This window comes from Dromaius novaehollandiae, chromosome 1, assembly GCF_036370855.1.
Source record: "Dromaius novaehollandiae isolate bDroNov1 chromosome 1, bDroNov1.hap1, whole genome shotgun sequence".
NCBI classification, from domain to species: domain Eukaryota; kingdom Metazoa; phylum Chordata; class Aves; order Casuariiformes; family Dromaiidae; genus Dromaius; species Dromaius novaehollandiae.
In genome coordinates this window covers 33,901,940-33,922,420 of record NC_088098.1, presented here as the reverse complement: position 1 = coordinate 33,922,420, position 20,481 = coordinate 33,901,940, and the positions used below count along the sequence as shown (strand labels likewise).

General features: G+C 41.1%; 1 protein-coding gene across 4 annotated transcripts in view; it reads right to left on the bottom strand.

Moving 5' to 3' along the window:
* Positions 1–400: 400 nt before the first annotated feature.
* The window catches only part of SRGAP1 (SLIT-ROBO Rho GTPase activating protein 1), a 147,648-nt gene continuing 127,567 nt past the window's right edge, over positions 401–20,481 (bottom strand). For all 4 annotated transcript variants that reach the window (XM_026092362.2, XM_026092363.2, XM_064508501.1 and 1 more), the window contains exons 16-22: positions 18,861–18,966; positions 15,085–15,309; positions 14,310–14,389; positions 6,578–6,758; positions 5,859–5,993; positions 5,383–5,728; positions 401–3,582 (exon numbers count right to left, since the gene is read on the bottom strand). In XM_026092362.2, the coding sequence (XP_025948147.1) occupies positions 3,205–3,582; positions 5,383–5,728; positions 5,859–5,993; positions 6,578–6,758; positions 14,310–14,389; positions 15,085–15,309; positions 18,861–18,966 (1,451 nt within the window). In that variant the 3' untranslated portion in view covers positions 401–3,204. The remainder of the gene's footprint in view (positions 3,583–5,382; positions 5,729–5,858; positions 5,994–6,577; positions 6,759–14,309; positions 14,390–15,084; positions 15,310–18,860; positions 18,967–20,481) is intronic.

Below are 20,481 nucleotides of genomic sequence, written 5' to 3'. Positions count from 1 at the left end.
CAACGCTTGGAAACCTTGATCCAAGTCGGTTTTTGTCCCTCAAAGCCCTTGGTTAATTGAAAAAATAGTTATTCCCTCTATATATCTCTGCCATAATATTCCCAGGTTGAAAGGAAACCCCTCTGAAGGCAGGCCCACCTGGGTAGGCATACTCCAAGCCACAGAAATCGTCCCTGACCACACTGGATTTGTGGCTAACCACTTGCTCTGTCTCTTGCAGAGTAATCAGGCTAACTTTGATAACCTCAGTCAGCACAGAGAGCGCGTTCACGGCTTTCTGGAGCCGGTTCCAGCAGCACACGTATTGGCATGGTTATTCTGCTCTATTGGAGACAACCTGTATCTGTGCCCCTCCCTCCCACAAAGATATGGCGGTTTCCCCATCGAAACTACACGCACAGACAGAACTAGCTTCTTTATTATAAAGATACACTATGAGGAACAAACCTGAATGTATACTGAAGCTTGTAATGGTACATGCCAAAATGTACAGTACTATACATAAAAGTGCATTGTCACAACAGATTAACAGTACATTTCTCTTCCAGAACTGTGAACTTTCCGTGTTGTTATTTGTTCTTTGCGAATGGAAGGAATGCGATGGGAATGCAGCCATACAAGAATGGGGAAGGGTGCAATGGAAATGCAACAGTACAAGAGCAAGGCTAAAGCTCCTCTAAAATTTAAAGGCACTTTCACATGTACATACTACAGATGTACATTGACACAATTAGGTAACAGTCAACAAGCAGGAAGCTACCAGTACTGCAGTTTATCAAACTTGACAGTAAAGGACAATACTGATTTGATTAGGTGTGCAGGAGTTACCCTTTAGTACGCCTGTAGTTGTATCAGTCTTTCCTGTTACATATCCACTTACTATACTCTTAAGTATCTATAATAACCATCAAACTACACATTTAACTGTGTGAATGCACTACGTGGATGCATTCACTAAATGCACTGTTTCTAATATTTTCTTTTGCTAAACGATTTCTAATATAAGCATTACGGAGTCCAGTACAGTTATTTAAACATACAAAATTCCCTATGTAATTTAAAGATACAGGTATCCATCTCAATTATGCCAGGTAAGTTATTTTAAAAATGCTAGACTAAAACTGCATGTAAATGAAAGCTGAAATTCCAGTTTGTTCCACCGATTCTAGTAAATTTGGGAACTACTTGAAAATATTTTCTGAACAAGTGGCCAGCCCTAGAGGAGACGAGTGTTAGTCCGTACCTGGGACGTCGGCCCTTGCTCTACAGTTAAGGACTGGACGGTCCAGCCAAGAGAGATGGAGAGGCAATGTGAACTTAGTTACCCTGCTTGGGCTGGGGCGCAGTCAGTGGTTTTTTTCACTCACTGAGCCTGCACAGGCCACCGTGGTGGAGTAGGACTTTGCAGCTGACAACCCCACTGAGGCACGTGGAGCGTCTGCAGCCAGCTCTGCGGGGTTGCAAATACCAGGAACAGTGGGAACAGCCCTGCCAGTTTGGCTCGTGGATGCAGTTCATGGGATGCTTTTCAACCGGGGCCTTGCATTACCTATCTACAGAGCGTAAACCAGAGCAGGAATAAGCAGCTCCTAAATAACAACAGGAAATCACTCCTGTCACCTTCGTAATTATGTTTATCCAATTTTGTCACTACTCTTCCCCTCCCTAATTCAATTGTCTATGTACAGTGAGTGGTAGAACTTAAAGCTTTCCACTGATGAGATCTTAATATAACAAATAATTTGAGGAAAGACAGATCTTAAAGCCAGTTGTGCTCCTGTAGGTAGACCTCAACTGATTTTTCCTCCCCCTCGTCTTCAATGAAACTTATTTTATGGACTGGATGTTGGCAAATACAATTCACAGAAATAATAGTATGGCTTAGTGTTGTAATGTGCAAAACAGCTGTACATTTACTTCACACGTAACAAAGTCTAACAATAGCGCGCTAAGCAAAGCTGACAGTCTTCACTCACACACAGACATGAGACAGGTATTGATTTCTGTCATTAAAAGAAAAAAGGGGGAAAAAAAACGGTATGGAAAACTTTAGTCAGCTTGAATCTAGGTGGTAGAACATCAGCGGTCTGTCCTGCGCCTGACCCCTGCACAGTTGGCAGGAGGTAGTCCATCTTCAGAGAGGCCCCTTTCTTGCTGTAGTCAGCATAACTGAGGAAATGAGCACATTGTTTGCACTGTGTAAGACGAGCAGCAGCGCTAGGTCAGCTTGAAACTCCTCTGACTATTACAGCTCAAATCATGTTTTTAATTGGCCACTGAGCAATAAAGTCAATGGGACACTTTGCTGAATTACTGTGCAGTTGATCCTTTTAATCTCCTACCACCCTGCCAAATGGACCAACAGATTCATATGCTCCCCAGAGCCTGGCTCACTCAACTGTGAACTTTAAATGGATTAAACTTTTGTGAAAAATATAATAACAGGGAAAGAAGTTCCAGCTTCATGAAGAAAGTACACTATTACAGAGGACAACAAAAAGAGTGTCTTTACACTATCCTGGAGATATGCTTTACCTATGACTTGGAATGATGCTTTTTATTGGTGAGAGTAATGTGATCTCCGTATCTATTCAGCACTTGTCTCTAGTAGGATTGCCAACAAGAATGCTAAAACATGGTGCCAACTGTGAGTGTGTGAGGGTTTTTTTTTTTGGTGCGTTTTAAATAAGAAAATGTGGCCTGGGATGACTTAGACATTCCACACAGACCACTTAATCCTCACATGCTAGATTTCAGTTCTTACTAACCTGCTTGAGATTTGGTTTGGTGACCTAGAAATCAGAGGTTCCACGTCCCTCACATTCCCCCCACCCCTTAGTTTTGTGCAGGATCCCTTATTATGTACCTACAGTAAGACTGTAAAATATGGTACAACGTGGCAAGCTATTTGTGATCCGTGTTGTTTTTTATTACAAATGGTGCAGCATCAAGTTTTCAAGTAAGTCTATGTTTGTATTTTAAAATGATGCACAATTGTCCAGTTTTTTTTTAATTGAAACCATACAAAATACAAATGCCCATGTTAATGTAGCTAGTTTCAGACAATACATTCAAAAACACTGAAAAACAAAGCCTCTCCAGTTATAAACATGAACAAATGATGTTATGGAACCCTGACTTCTATCGTTAATCCATTCCTCTCCCTAGCATAGCCCAGCCGCGTGCTGTGGGTGGCTGAGCTTTTTACATTGTGCAAGATTTGTCTGCTGGACCCTGGGAAGGAGGGGAAGGTCCTATGCTAGGATTAGTTTTTGGAAGAACAATAGGTTTTGGCCTAAGAGCAGGAGGTTTCAGCTGCACTCCCATTCTAGGGGCCACCATGGGCTTGAAAGTACTCATGGTGTCACTGGAAGAACTCGTGCTACGGCGAATCTGAGGCTCGGAGCTCCTTAAAACTACGCTATGGAGGGGGCTCAGTGACTCTGTGGAGGTGGCGGGGGTGGGGGTGTTTTTCATTTGCTCCAGGGTGTCCAACACCACGTCGGGGGCGTGCTTTGCCGAGCTCTGCCGCTCCAGCTCCCGGAGCTCGTTCAGTGCCGTGTTCATCGTCTCCTCGATGTCCTGGGTGAGAGCACAGAGAGAGTGGCCCGTCAGTACAGTTGCTACTGAAAGCAAAGGACAGAAGGAGCAGGGGAGGGGACCATCTCCTCTTTAATGAATATTATAGCATTGAAGCCAATTTCCACCAGATTAATTTGAGAGAGACTATAATTGGCAAGATGGCAGCTTTGGCTGAACATTACAAATATTTTTTTCTGTTTACCCGATGTTAGAGTGTCAAAATTCAGCTAAAATAAAACAAACCCCGCACACCATTTTGCTAAGTGTCTGTTAGGAGAATGGACATTTGCTTAGCAACATCTTTGTTTTTTAATTGTGACGATTTCTGTCATCTCTTGGGTACTGATAGCTGCTAAGATTTTAGCCCATTTGCCAACTCTTAGTTGACTGCACCCCTCATATAATCCCTAGGGTGTTCAGGATCAATATTCCCCCACAGGGATTATACGATTGGTTTCCTAAGGAAATGAGGCTTGTGTGTCTGTCAAGTCCTCTCTCCTCCTGTTTCTTTCAGTTAAATTTTAAGAAGGAAAACTACAAGACATTGTTCAGTGAGCTTACCTAAGAAATTATTTTTCCTATCAGTATTTCTGATACAAATGCTGAAAGAATGTGCCAAGATTGGTTTACTACTTTTTAGTGGCACTGAGCTACAGTTAAATAGTTAAGTGGGGTTAAATATCTGGTGCTCTCTGCTTGCTCACAGTAACTTTCATGTAGGTTAATCAAAATTCAGGTTCTCTCACTGCCAAATAATCACTAGTCTAGGCATGAAAAAGACTGGCTTCAGCCAAACTGCACTGCGTGTAGCTCAAGAAAAGTAAATAAATAACTTAGAGTAAAAGAAAACATTAATTACATTTACATTTTCTAACTCTCTAATATTTGGTTCGACATTCTGAACCAGCCATGACAGTCCCTTCTATACCTCATTAGAAGCAGAGTTTGAAAGTAAGCATTACCACTGCATTAAACTTTAAAACATGAATGACAGCCCTGTAGTAGAATACTTTCATAATCATATTGTACCTTTAGGGTGCCCTTAGTAATCATGTTATACTACCTAGTCAACATTGAGTTTTGAAGACAGTGGTATCTGTTTGCTCAGGACCTGACTGTTACCAGCTTTGTACAACACAACAATCTGATGATTGGGTGCTCCCTATTCCATCCTTCTCATCTCTTCCCTGCCAGGAAAGAGACTAGTGACTCTTCCCACAGGAGTAAGATGACCCATGATTTATGCAGGTGTAACTTCTTGCACCTTGTGTTCTTAGGCACAACTACAAGCATCAGATCAACAAAGCTTTATGAAAGCTATGTGATGTCTACAAGACTCTGAAATACAAATCTGTGTTTTCAATTGCAAAGGTCACTGCTAGCCAGTCACAGCACTTTTCTGCATACTCTAATACCGAGGAATAACTGAACACTAATTATGCAAGTTAGATTAGGTCAGCCTTCATCAGAGCATGGAGCTTTATGCAACTATTGTAATCATACATTCTCCTAGTGTTCTGGGCGGCAGAGGCAATTTCATTACAGTATAACGGGAAATAGTTTCTTTTTATTGCTTCTACAATGTCTATTCCCCCTTGTGCTTCTTCCATTCAGGATACCTTAATGCAACGTCTTTTCCATGCTCTCTGTTTAGAAAGCTAAGTAAAATATTCTACACACATACTCCTACTAGTGTGCTTTTTCCAAGAAAATCTGTATGTGCTCTGTGCTATGCTGTTCACCGAGATTGCTTCTCAGAAAAACAAAGAGAGTGACAAAAAAAATGAAAAAGACACGAACCTGAGCTATTGACTCTGGGTCCAGTGGTTTGTGGTCATTGAAACCTGTGTATTGACCAGATGATGTAGACCTTCTAATTGGAGGGGAATCAATCTTCTTCAGAGAATCGTGCCTACTGATGTTGGTGAGACTGCCGTGCCCGGGTCTACGCCTCCTTTCAGGGCTGTCTGCATTGAGGTTGCGATTTTGCAGGAGGGCTCGGGGACTGCAGTGAGTTGCCAGGTTGGGGGAACCCAACTCCACAGACGAATTGGAGAGAGCGTGCGGTGGGTGCACCGGGCAATGGCCATCACTGCTTCTGCCGGGGCGTCTCAGAGGAGGGGGAGGTTCTGATCTCTTTCTTTGCCTGCATGAATGGAGAAGTGCTCGTTGGATAAGTTGTCATGACCCACCATAAGCACACAAAGAAGTAATTGCTGTGTTACTTGAGCTGTGAGCTCTGAGTACCGCTGCAAACCTGTTATGCTCAAACTTACCTTCCTAAATACACATCAGAGTGACGGTCAGTGGGAGAGTTCATGTCCTTTGATGATGACTTGTCCTCAGTTATTGGCCCACTGCTGGCCTCACTATCTGCTTTCTGGCTCAGTGTATCTGAGAAAGTGTCATCCCTGAACAAAACACACGTGGTGAGGTGAGAAGCGAGTTAGGTGTGACAGAGAGCATCTTGGCACTCCCAGCTTTTAATCCCCTTAAGAAATGAAAAGCAGACATGTTATGATGCACTGCAGTCCCTCCATGTCTCCAAAAATTGCTGATAATCCTTCTGCTTACTGAGCTCTTTACATTTTGACTGCAACTTTCAGTAAGCAAGAACTTTGTCATCTTTGGCAAAGCACATGCTTAATACTATAAAACAACAAAAGTTCAGGGCTGCATTCCTCCAACTCCTGTTATTCTGAAGTTAAATGTCAGCAATTGCTAAAAAGAGATAGTCTAACTAAAATAGGTGCAGCAGCATCTGTCTCTTAATGTATTGGGAACATATCCATAAACAAAGCAGCTTAGCCTAGCAGTAGCTTTTGGTTAAGAGCTGTCAATTCAGGGAAATAAAGACAGAGACAGCCAGTTTAGAAGGCAAACGTTTAACCATCTGAGCCTTCAAAGCACCATTCCATTTGGGAATTACTTTGTTAACAGTTTCAGGATGTTTTTATACCCCACCAAGAACACTGTCACACTAGACACGGCTTACATATCCTGCACCACTATGTACTGGTGAGGAACAAGGCCATCAATCCCGTTGTGCCTTCCTTCCCACCAGTCTTCGGATGCTCGATGATATAAAAGAAGGGAAGCTCCTTTTTTGAAAGACAGTTCTCGTGCAGATCTTCCAACGTAGTCAAACTTGGCTATAGCTTCTATAGGCTCGCACTCTGCATAGGAAGAGGGAGAAAGAATGGATATCAGATTCCAGATAGGCTTATCTGCTCATTTTGGTTTCATAAAATGCATATATTGCTTTTACTCAGCACTCATTATAGTGCAGAGCTGACAGAGATCAGCTGAGCTAAGGCAGACTTCAGGCAGTGGTTATAGTATGTCCCTTACACAGAAATACAATCAGCCTGTGCCCAACTGTGAAACATCTGGGTTGCTTTGGAAGCTGCAGAAAACTGAACAGAACTGAAATTATGACTACAATAGCTGGTGGTGGGAGAGAGCCCTCTGCCTCCTGATGCAACGGCTCTTTCACGGCTGGGGAATGGGATGGAGGCGAGGCAATGACGACCTCTGAAAATAAGATGAACAAACTCAGGTGAACGGTTAGAGATCTGAGGAAGCAATGTGTGATACAGCAAAAGTAAACAGGAGCACCTTCAACATCTGCAGTGGCAAAGGAATGAACAGGCAGGATTTCCCTCTGCATGAGTAGGGATGTGCTGCCTAATTGGGCTGTTAACAGCTTTTAAATCCTAAAACGATGAGATTTCCGTCTTTTATGTGATGACTGTGCAGACACAGTGAAAACCTAGTATTTTACACAATGCTGAGCCTAGTACTTGAATGTGTGTAAGCTTCTTCTGACGCCCTCTTGGGTAAGGCAAACAGATCCAGACCGCCTAAGGATGACTCCTATGCAAGAGCAGTCCCTGTGTGGTCTGAAATTGCTTAAGGCACTTCTGGCTGTTCCAACATCCCACGTTCCTCTGGTTTCTTCTGGGGAGCTTGGTATTTTTTGAAGTCACGCACTGCTTACAGCAGTCCTAGCTTCTCTACACACAGTGTGGAAAAGCCTCTCCATCAAGAAATAATAAAAGATTACTTTTTTTTCAAAGACTGTCTTTCAAAGATGAAACTAAACCCACATTTTCTTCCCCCATTATTCTGGTAAATTCAGGCTTACACTGGTAAAGGATGCTAGTCTGTAACCTATGCTGGGTTCAGAAATGAATTGATGTCAGTGAAGGGACCCTGCTGAACATCTACTTGCAGGTAGCATCAGAGCTGTCAGACTATTCCCTTGACATCAGTGAAACAGCTGTGATTTTAACAATATCTAGCTTCTTCTGCACAAAACCAAATGCACCTGAGCTCAAACAGATTAAAATTTGTCATTGCAGTCTCAAAACATAAAGGAAAACCTGCAAAATACTGGTTTAAAAATCACACACTTTGTTGATCTGAATAACTCAAAGTAGAGCCCCTGAAATGACAAATTTCTTTGCATAATTAGAGCAATATTTAGATGGAAATTAACATCTGGGCTAATGACTAGCATAGCAACTTCCTGTCTGGTGCTGAGGCTGTAATTCCCCAAGGAACCAGACTTATAATAAAAACCACTGTCCCTTTATGACAACATTTTGTGCAGGAATGTCTTTTTAAAATTAACTTCATCTTGCAGCATGAAAACATAATGACAGTACCTTTATTGAGGTTATAGTTTGCAGCTGTTTTTTAATAACTCGCCCGGTCTGCAGAAGGCTGTGCTGTGGTTTGCTGCTATGCAGTGAAGTTAAGAACCATCAGTGACAAACTGCAGTCCCTTTTGGTTAGTCAGGAGTTACAAAACCAGAAACTTTCCAGAGATGGCATATAGTGGTGTTTTTGGAAAATGTGGAAAATTTTAATGCTGGTATATGTAATACTGAAATATTTTAATATACAATCATGTTTTCATTTCTAGAGAATACATCTAAAATACATCTCTGACAGAAAGTACAGATATAACAAAGTGATTAGAGGCATGGAAAGACAACATTGCCATGTGAAGAAAAAGTAAATTAAACATGCCTGTTTATCTTGCATCATACTATAAGAAAGTGATATTAAATCAAATGGCAATAATATAAACCGATAAAAGGAAATGCTGTTTTGACATGTATCATGCATGTAGCTTGTGGAATTCATTTTAAGAAGATACCAGTGATCTCAGGTAGAATTCAAAAAAGGACTAGACATTTGTATGAACATACATTTGCATTAGATGTAAATTATGCGATATGAAAGAGTGGAAGCATAAGCTCCCAGGTTTCAGAGAGAAAGTCACCCACTAATGGGTAAGAATTAAAAATGCAAGCAAAAACAAACAAACAAAACCCCCTTTACAACAAGTAGGTGAATGCCTAAGTGCCTGTACGTGTTTTTCTTTGACTTTCTCTGAAGCTAACTGATAATGGTTATGGACACTGCACTGACTGATAAACCTCTAAACTGATTAGCTATGGAATTTCCTGTTTCCACATTAATTTCAACAGGCGATATAGTATCACACACTTGTGCATACAGGTCTAAATCTCTTTTTGTTTACAATTTAATGGACTAAACTAGAAATAGGTCCATCTCCCTTAGTGGAATCACACTAACGTAAGAGCGGTGCAAGATGAGAGTCTGTTTTTTGTATTCTCCCATGTCCTGTACCTCACTACAGATTTAAATACTTCCTCAGCTGCCTGAAGGAAGTTGCCCCATTGGAAACAGCTGTATGAGCTGGTAATGTACTGATAATGGATGTGACTTTTGAGACATATTTGTTAGATTTCCTGGGTAACAAACCCTACTTCCTGATGGAGGAAAGCTCGGTACATCTCACACAGTTTTCTTAACAGAACTTCAGAAGTAAGTTCAGATGGATTTTATTATTTTGCAAGAGGCCTTTTGCTTGCTCAGGTGCTCCTTTTACATGGACAGCACTTGCCTATAGCAAACAGCATTCCGATTTTATTTCTTAAATACTAATTCACCTTTTTACAAGTCAAACTTTAATAGTTAAAACCAATATGGCATGTCCATTACTCCTAGAAATAAATGCATTTTGAAAAGCTAAGCCATTTAATATCAAGGTTACTGAATGACAGACAAGCATTTTTCACAGAAGCAAAGGTGATGAAAGGTGAAATTTGGGAGCCGTATCTCAAATTCTGCATGAAACTGAACTGTAATGTCTAACAGTAAAATTGACAGCTTGGAAGGAAACGTAATTGCATTCCTCTGCCCATACCTGGGGGCATTTGCCTACAATGGCAAGACGTACTTGATGACATACATGATCTCACCAGCTATCATCCCTAGTGATTCAGGCAGAGATATGGAAGTGAAAAATTAGGACAAACTGAAGAATCGTGGGAAAAGCTTTAGGGACTCTGTTAATCAGCGAGCTCTGTTCTCACTTTTTTACTTATGACCCCCAATTCTGTTAATATTATTACTATTATTAGTGGCACATTATGGTGCATTGTGCTTAAAAATCAAGGTTCGATGGCAGGTAGATCTGTCCAGATCCACCAGCTCGGGAGCGGGGAAAGGGCATACAGAACAGAGGTGCCAATTTTATTCTCATGACCGGAGGGCCAGATGTGGCACTAACCTCCCTGCAAAGGTGGTGGCTTTAAGGCAGTGCTATGCTGCCCTCTGCACCCCAGGGAACAAGGAGCTAAGAGAAGAGGGGAAACCGCCCCCTGCGCTGCTGCGAGGGGTTAGTGGTTGCTCTTGCTCTGTGCTTCCTCAGTTTCCCTGGATGGGCCCTGCCTGCCTGGAATACAGTATGTTCTGAATTCCCTGGGAATACGCTAGTTCCTGATGTGTTTATCCTCTTCTGCATCCCACCAAACAACAGTGGCTTTGCAACTTCAAGGTCATGTCCTCAAGACAGCAGTTCCCTGATGGGGGAACAACAAAAGCAAAGAAATGTGGCAAGGTGCTGACAGAACAGAATTTGGCAAAATGTTGATCCCAGCATGAACTACTGAAAAGCAGTAAAAATAGTACATGTTGGGGACAAAACAGTAACTTATAACCTTACATGTCCCTGTAATTTTTGCTTTCAGCAGAACTACTGTCTCATTTTCTACCCCATATATATGAGATATCTATGAACGGTATGATATTAATGGTATGTATGTTTTTCCAGCAGAAATAACCCATCTGTTTAACTTCCTCAGGAAATTCTCTCTTACTTCCTTTGAAAACAAACCCTTTTTCATATGCCTCCAACAAGAATAAAAAATCTCCAGTAACTTAAAGGTAAAGAAAATATTCTAAAAACTGCTTGAGCAAGACATAAATAATATCCTTTGAATTCTTACCTAAGAGGCACTATCAGGTAAAGGTTTTCTGCAGCAAAATTAGATATAGATAGATTTATTTGTGCCTCAGCTTGAGTCCAAATGGTCTAAACCTCACAAATGAAATTTAATTTCCAAATTTAGGAGAAAAAATAAACTTATGTCTTTTCCTTGATAGAGATATATTCTGCACATTTAAAAAAGACTGAAAACATTATAGTGAAACATGCTTCTTCCTCCTTCCCTCTTCCCCTTCCAGCAATCAATGGAAATGCATGAACATGTGAGTAGCCTTAGGAAAAAAAAGGAGATTTATATGCTTAAAATTCAGCAGTTATAAAGTATTTATATGCTCAGTTATAAGTCCCCATCTTCTTTTCCCCAAGCTTCTAGGTTTTACCTCTGCAGACATACTCTTTTTTTTTTTAATTGAAAAAAATCTGTTTGTTTTGTAATTTGTAATTAAACATTCCTAGTACTACTCAGCCAGCCACTATGGGTGGGTTTATTCTAGTAGGCAGAGTGACTCGCTTGCAGTTTAACTTTATATATCAAATAATTCTTAAAACAACAATAACTAAAGTAGAAAAATAAATTCTTTAGCTTTTGACCATAGCCTCTGGATTATGTTTCAATAACCCAGTAATTCCTATGGGGTTAGCAGCTTGGTCTTGGGAATGTCTAGGACATTTTAGCATAAAACTAATCAGATTTTTCTAAAAAAATTTGCATTTACAGAATCTGCTTCATCTATCTCCTAACAGAGGGAAACACATAAGTACCATATGTCCAATCAATACCAGCAAGCATAGAACAACCCTGCTGTGCCTCCCTTTCTCTCTCCCCACATATAACTGGCACTGATGCATCGAGCTTATAATCAATGAATCAATCGTATTAAAACACCAAAATATTCCAAAACCTTTAGTGGAAGCTTTCTCTTTGTCCACCCAGGTCAGTCAATGACTTTCATGAGATTCAATACTCAAGCTGTAAAATTATCACCTAGTCTCATATCGGGCACCATGAGTATTTTATAGAAGGAACTGTCCAAGGGACAGACACATGAAAATACATATAAAGAGATGGTGAATGCATTTCATTTAATGCAAATGTCTGTAACCTACATTAGAAAAACATCCTATTATAACGGAAAGTCTTTATCAATGGAAAAAAATGGATTAGAGCTTGCAGGCTGAGAACTGAAGGCCAACACTGGTTTGTATGTAATCCAGGCTTCACCTTTGCAACAGTACTTCCTTAAATCACAAATATTTCTGTGCTACCAATTATTTCACTGTAAACACAAATGCCTGCTTCCTTTCAGAACTGAATTCATTAAGAAGGTGTGATTGGGCAACTAGAATTAAGCTGCTAGCCAATCTGGTGAACAAAAACCCACATTCTGCGTAGTTTAATCTTTTACCAGAATGCTCTTCTTTTGGCAGCTGTTCTCTTCAGGGTTTGTCTCCATCACTGACACAGTCCTACCACAGGTAGCACCACAACAGTGATGTGAGGCTGTTATTACTAACTACCACTGCACAGACCTTGAGTGGAGCCATAATTCCATAGCCATAATTTGCATGGCTCTGCCTCTCTGGATCCTGCCAAAGTTTTAGTCTTTTCTAGGCACAGTTTTCAAGTAACCTCTTTGGATCAGTGCTGAAAAGCTGTACGTCTCTTCCATGCCCGCTCCGTTCTCTCCGTTTCTCTCTCAGTTTGGTCATGGGCCCCACTTGCTTTTGCCATAGCAGCTGGCCCCTACGTACGGAGCTGGTGCATCCACCTGCATGTCGCTACCTGAACGAGAGCCAGACAGACTGTGCCTATCTTCAGCCTCTGCTCTTGCTCGATACCTCCAGCAGCAAGGGAGTTCTTTAATAAAGTATAGGTACACTGTCTTGGAAAAATAAGGTGTAATTATAGGTTTGTTCACACCATTTTGTGGAGCTGTATTTCAGAAAGAAGAGATTGCAGTGTTTTTACCTTTACTGAACTGGTAAAGAGGAAACCCCCTACAAGCTAGCTTGTAAAACCATCTGTATTCCCTATGGTGGGTTCAGGCACGAGGAGATATCCCAGACATAAGATTAACGTACACTTCTCTTCTATCCTCAGTTTTTTTACCCTTCTGTGGTGCCTGCCCAGATAAATGTCACCCCTCTCCGCACGGCTGCACTGACAGACTCTGCCTGCCCCTCCTCACCGCAGCAAAGGGGAAGAGACAGGCGATCTGTCACCACTTGCTTGTCTACGTGACAAAACAGATGGGTACCGCTACAGTGGAACAACTGTTTACATTGTTCTGTGTGCAACGGGACCAGCATAGCCAGCCTTCCTATAGATACACCTTCCTGTTCCCCTTCCCTATGGCAATCATCCCAGCTGCTATCCAGCTTGTGACGTCCTTTAAAATTTTTTTTTAAATATTTTGCTTCTCTGCTGCTGTAGCTCTTTTCCTTCCCTCTCCCCCGTTCTGTCTCCTGTTTGTCCTTCCATGCATCCTCCGAGAGGGACAAGAGGTGGTTTTGTTCCTGCTGCTTCTCAGTGCACGTGTGCTGGTCACTCTGTTTGGGTTGCAGCTGGCCAGATATGCAGTGAGCTCACATGGCAGCTCTTCCCTGCAGGGAGCATTATTTTGAAACCTTCACCTCTAACCAGCTATTAAATGACAGGAAACGTGTAGGTATTTAACAGTTTTGACACCTCTTTACATCTGTTCATTTGACTGAAGGTGGCCAATGAGTTCAGAAGTTACTGGGTGAGATAGCTGAGGGATGACCCAATTGACATAAGCCACAGTCAAATAAACCTTATTTATTTAGGAGAACTGGCTAAAAAGAATTAACCTAATAGAGATGCATCAGCTTCTTCATGGCTACCCACAGCACCCAGAACTGTCAGAGTGAATGTGGTTAATGTTTATAGTGAAGAACTATTGTTCAGAAGTCTTACTGTGGGAGTATCCACAAGCTTTTCAACAGTTACAAATCCTTTAGAAGGCATAGCTTTTAAATTTGTATCAAAATGTGGCATACCGAGTGGCAATTATCTCTTAGTTCAAATATTCAAAGACACGCTTTTGATAAGTTTAGCTTTTTCAGACAACAGATAAAGGGTCACCAAAAATGTAACATTATATCAGAAAATAATATGTGCTGACTGAAGTAGTTCCTCTCTTGCCCTTCCTGTGACTGGGCAAACCAGGAGAGGACAAGGAAACAGCTGGCCAAACACAGATGGATCAGAGTGAAAAAGCAAACAAACAGGATTAAAAATGGTGGCTTTGCTACAGAACACCAGGACTGAAATCCTCTTCTTTCAAGTAACACACAATGAGGAAAGGAAGCAGGTCTCCTGCATGAAACACCTGTAAAACTCATTCCTAACAAAGGCACAATAAAGTAACAGACATACCATCTTCACTGGTATGGGGCTCTGTACTAGCATCCTGGTCCACTTCCTCTAAGGTACCGTGTTCGCTGTAGGGGCTGTCACTGAAGAGAAACAAAAGGTCGAGCAGAGACAGAAATCACAGCATGAAATGGATGCTTCAGTGGGCATTAAACCTCAGTCCCTGTCCTTTCCAGTCTGTCGAGGGTAACTGACTTCTTTCACAATATCCAGTATGTCACTCCTTCATACCATTATTTAAAATTATTATTATAATGTCATAAAGTTATGTGAAAAGTAATTCTCATGCCCTGCTATGAATATATCATGATTGAAGAAGTCAACATACCTGTCCCTCAGATAACAACTTCATTCATTAAAATGTTATTTGAACTTTTGAATCCTTTCATTTATGAAAAGTGTGTGCAAGTGGCTAAGAGAGGAAAGGAGCAGGGGGAAGAGTCTGGCATCATAAGCTGAAATTGGTTAAGGCAGTTCACCTCTCAGATTTTCCTATCTGGCTGTGCACTCTGGCTGTACACCTGGGAGTCTGCCTGCCTCTGGCTGAACACAAGGGGAGCTTCCTCCACAGAAAGTTGCAGAAAACCTCCTGTGATCATTGTAATTGCCTTTTCTTCATTTGTTTTACAATTAACACTTTCCTTGTGAACCTAAGTGCTCCTCTCATTTACCTTCATACTTCTATAGTTTGTGAAAGTCATTCTAGATCACAGGAGTCAACCAGAAAAGCAGTCTGAAGATTTTGTTAAGGAGAAAGAAGGATAATACTCTGACTTACCAGTAGTCATCTCCAGCCATACATTTTTCATACACTGGGCCATCAAGTTCTTTAGCATCTGGAAAAATAGCTTCATGATGGATGATGATTGTTTTGATTATTTCATTTACGTGTGCCTGACAAGACACCTGGTCTTGTATGTCTGGAACAGGCATCAGTGTTGGCCCAAAACAAATGGCCAGGTTGTACGGATCCATCATGTTTTCGTCACTGTACTGTGAAAGGCTGTTATAACAGAAAAATCAAGAAAAACTCACTTATCCACTGTGACTAACCTTATTCTGAAAACACAACAAATTTCAATTTCCTCACAATGTGCAGATTTCCTGTTCTCCTTGACATTTACTCCCACACAATGTAACAAAACAAAAAATGGAAGGGGAGTTCTTCAACAGGCCATATAAATTACAAAGTGAGTTTCTGGTATGTATGTGTGTGCATACGTATGTGCTTCTACACTGTCGAGTTTAGCATACATTGAGCTAATGGGCTAATGTAAAATGTATCAGCTGCTATTGCTTCTATCTCATCAAGGCTTATCCTCAAAGGCCCAAGTGGACTGGATCCTAAATGGGTATTCATACTTACCATTTCTCATCAGACCTTGATGCATCTTTCCCATCCACTGGCGGTAAAACTTAGGTAGACTGAATTGTCCTCTGGAGGTAACTCAGTTCCTGGATCTTACAAAGGCTCTTGGCACTTCTAGTTTCTGTTTTTACCAAGCAACTTAAAATCCCTGAGCACCTTGCCTACTGCCCAGAAAATCCCATGGGAGGTTCATCTTGGAATCATCCAAACAAAAGACTTAGTTTTTATTAAATGACTTTTGCATGCTTTTCTTTCTTCCAGAAAATTCAACATTATCAGTTTTCAACTTTGATTTTGAATGAAAAGTTGCTCTTTATTCTCTTATTTGAAAGCACTGAAATTTCTCATGGAAACTCTGGCTTTTGAGTAGTTCTGTGCAGGGCCAGTCAAACATAAACTGAAGCCCTTGGACACCCTTTATCTCAGTATTGTTCTGCACCTTGAAGCAGTAAATAGATTAGTATGTCTGCTTGTGTTTAAATATAGCCATATATTCCCTTTAGAAAGGGAATTTTGGGGAGTGTTTGTCGCGTACAAACAATACAAACTGAAGAGGCAAACCTTCTAAACGATTCCCTTCGTAACCTGCATGCAAAATTAATCATGTTCTCCCTTTCTTATGCCACGTTTTGTTATCCTAGCCTGTGTGTTAATTGGAGACATCTTGTTCCACAGATTTATAAAGGTGTTTCATCTTCTATATGTGTACGAGATTGTGCAACAAAGGTGGTAACTGTCATCATGAAACATGGGAAGTCCTGCTGGTGGCTGGTAATGTCCAGCGTTCCTCAGGGGTCATGGCTGGGGCCAATACTGTTTAAGATGTTCATGAACGACCTGGCCGATCGGATGACATGCACACTCAACCAACTTGCAGACAGCACTACACTGCAGGGAGCAATAGATATGCTGAAGGACAGGGTTGCCACTTAAAGTGACCTTGACAAGATGGAGGAATGGACTAATGGGAACTTCATCAAGTTCAACAGGGATGAATGCAAAGTCCTGCTCCTGGGACAGAATAATCCCATGCATTACTATAGTCTAGAACTGACTGGCTGGGTAGCAGCTCTCAAGGAAAAGCAGTGGGGTCCTGCTGGACAGCAAGCTGGATGTGATTCAGTAGATGCGCCTTAGCAGTGATGAAGCCTAATTGCATACCTGGCTGTATTAGGAAGAGCATAGCACAACAGCTCAAGGGAATGGATTATTCCCCTCCACTTGGCACCCATGAAGCTATATTTGTAGTGCTGTGTCTAGTTCTGGGCCTTCAGTACAAGAGAAATCGATAAACTGGGGCGAGTCCAGAGACAGACCACTGAGATGGTTAGAAGGCTGCAGCACGAGTACAAAGCGAGGGAGAGGGAACTGGGTTTGCTCAGCCTTAAGAAGAGAAGGTTAATGGGGAATTTAGCTGCAACCTTCAACTATCTAAAGGGGAGGTATAGACAAGACAGAACAAGACTCTTCTTGGAGGTGCACAGCAAAAGGATGAGAGGCAACAGATAAAAATTGCAGCAAGGGAGATTCCTACTGGAAGCAGGGAAAAATTCTTCACTATAAGGGTGACTAAGTATTGGGATGGCCTATCCAAAGAGGCTGTGGATTTTCTGTCCTTGAAGAAAGTTAAAGCTTGACCTGACAAGTCCTTGAGAAATTTGATCTAACTTTTGAAGTTTTAAGCAGGTTGGACCTGATGATCTCAAGTCATGAGGTGTGATGACTCCACGTGGCCAAGTAGGCCCAATGATACATACAGCAAAGCAGAATGGGATTTGCAGAAAGCCAAACTATACGATTTTTTTTTCCTGTGGATGGAGCAGTCTGGAGGCAGTCAGGGCTTTAGCACCCTTGTGAACTGCATTCCTGTAGAGAGCACAGATTTAGCAAACACGACCATATAACAAGCGTAATCACATATAACTCTGGCTAACCTGTGTCTAACTGGAGGAGAAGCTGCGGCTGAAGCCTTTGAGGTATTCACACAGCGTCATTGCTCTGTGTGGATTGTTTGCTGTCTAACGAGGGATGGATTCATGCTTTCAATGAATTCACACTTTAGCTCATCTCACTGCTGGGAGAATGAGTGGTGCTTCCCTCTCCTACCTAGTTATTTTCATAAAACTTCATCTTTGAGATCTATACCCTTCTTTTAAATACTGCTTGAAAGTGATTCAGAAATTATTGGAAGAAAGGAAACAAGAACAGCTCTGAATACAGACAGGTGCACATAACAGGCCTGCAAAACCACTGTTTCTGTAGGAACAGACAGAAAAATGATGAAATGGGGAAAGTACCAAAGACAGAATGAATGAGCAGAGGGCAAATTTGGAAAAAAAGAGGAAAAGACAATGTGAAAACAGATATAACAGGAAGCAGACAATATGGCAGCAGAAAGAGAAGAGCTAGAGTTAGGGCAGAAGAGAGCACATTTTGCAAAGTGCAGTGAAAATACTGGGGTCTGCAAAACTAGAGAGGGCTGTGAGGGACTGGAGGGTGAAACACAGTGTAATCATCCAGCCTGCCTTTTACTTTTCTCTTTGAGAATGAAGAAGTTTTTCGAGAATGATGGAGGCATGAAGTCTACTTTCCCTTTCTCACATACCCTTCCTTCCAGCAGCTGCTTTTCTTTTGCAATGTGAAAATCCTAGTTTATATCAAAACATACACTGGAGGGTACAGGTTCTCCTTACTGGTAGCCCCATTACTAGAAAATAGAAGCAGAAACATGGAGTTTCTCTCTGGCTGAGATTAGCATCAAGTAAGTAGCTTGTGGTGCCTGTGTTGCTTGTATATGTTGTTTATTTTTCCCATTAGGAGGTTAAAATCCACTTGAGATGAGGAAAAATTCTACTTCTAAATTATGTAAATTACTTTTAATGTAGCTACAATTTGTGTATGCCATTTTTCTTGCTTTACTGCTGTAGCATGCACTCCCCATTTCAGACAACACTTCAATCTGTCTTATTACAACTTTGCTCAGTTTTGGACAAATGGAATTCTAATTTGCATGAAAACTGCTGTTTTCCTTCTATTTTCATTGCCAATTAAAATATTATCTTTCGTGTTAGATGAAGCTTCAGTGTAAATTCTACACAGAGGACGAGTAAACACAACAAACTTTGCTACCAGCAGAGGAAGGTAGATAAAAGACACAGTATATTGAGAAATTCTAAAGCACTTACTGGTTGAGGAAGGCAAAGAGGTATCTCATCACTATAAGGACCGACCTGGGCAAAGTAAGGAGGAGTTTGCGGATGTGAAGAGCCCTCTCACAGAGATTGTCTATTCCTGTAAAGTAGAAGAAGATAGTTTAAATTCCCTTTTCTATTATGGTCTAAAACAGCATTCACTCAGTTCACTCAATTGGCATTTGACTCTTTAGTACCACAGGTCCGTAGCCAATATCTTCTCATTTTGGGCTATTAAAAAAAGAAGCACTAGAAGTCCTTCTCTCTCTCATTAAAATCATATGCCGTTTAAAAGTACTGCCTTTAAATACACCTTGTAAATCTGCTGAAGCCAAATACTATGCCACCTGCTGAATGAGACAGCTCATAAAACCACAGTATTGGTACAAAAGTAATCTGAGGGAAGTAGGAAGAGAAGTTTGCCCTCAGTTTCAAACACAGATTCATTCTCTTTATTTGAATGTGGATATCGGAAATAACATTCCAAACACTAAGCTTCTCTAATTAGCATTTCTTATCAACTCTCCAGCTGTAACTCCAATAACAGCAAAGTAGAAGAATGGCTTTATGCTGTTCAACATGTAAACAACAAGTCCAAAGATCACATGTACCTTCCCTGAATTTTATAACCGTCCACCAAAGTTCCTCTGAAGTGGGCAAAACAAAGTCAGCTTGATAAAACCATCACTTACTAATGTCTAATAGCAAGGATGCATTATTTTCTGTGTTGGTCATACAGATTATGTGCTACAACTGGAGGTAAGGATGGGGTAAGAAGAGAAATTATCTTTCAGAACAACCAATCTCTGAAGTTTCTAATCAGTGTGTTTTCTATGTAAATAACACTGCTAGAAACAATCTAAAATGTCAGTAATGCTCTTCATGTCAACAAGAAAGAATGCCGCAATTAACATCATTCAGGGAAAATCTTAGTAGACTACAAGAGAAATACTACCCAGTTGCTCTGAAATGGAAGTTCAAAAATTTGGAAATGAGAAACAAGTGCTGATGCCAATAGCTGAAATGACATTTGTACTAAAAAAGGGATATTTAACAGTAGACACTTAAAATAATTGCTTACATAAAAATGTGTTAACTGTAAACAGAGCTCCTGGTGTTTATTTGTGCTTTTTGCTATGTCTGTTTCCCACAAATCAGCACTTATTTGTAGATGCAAAATGTGCGTTGACTTATGTTTCTCAGAAGAACAACTGGTGTCCAGTAATTAGTATTTCAGTACCACGAACTGAGCATAAGCAGAGTATCTCAGCAGTGAGACTTATGTTTATTACTCAGGGGTGCTGCACTTCATTAAGAAACGCCTGCGTAGTAAACAAAGGGGCAGAACCTGTTCCCACACCTGCAGTTAAAGGAGATCCCATTGGCTCAGCCCCATCACATCAGTGTGCTGGGGAACCAAAGATTTCAGGATGAGGTGAAACTCGGCTCCCTGGGACTTTCTGCAGAAGCTGAGCAGTCCACCCCCACTTGTATAAAGCCATTTGGATGGCAGCATTTATTGCAGGAGCAGCAAAGTGAAACTCTTGCAGGAAGAGAAAAACCCTATTCTAGCAGGGTGGCTGAATGCTGAAATGATGGCATTGGTAAGCTGTCA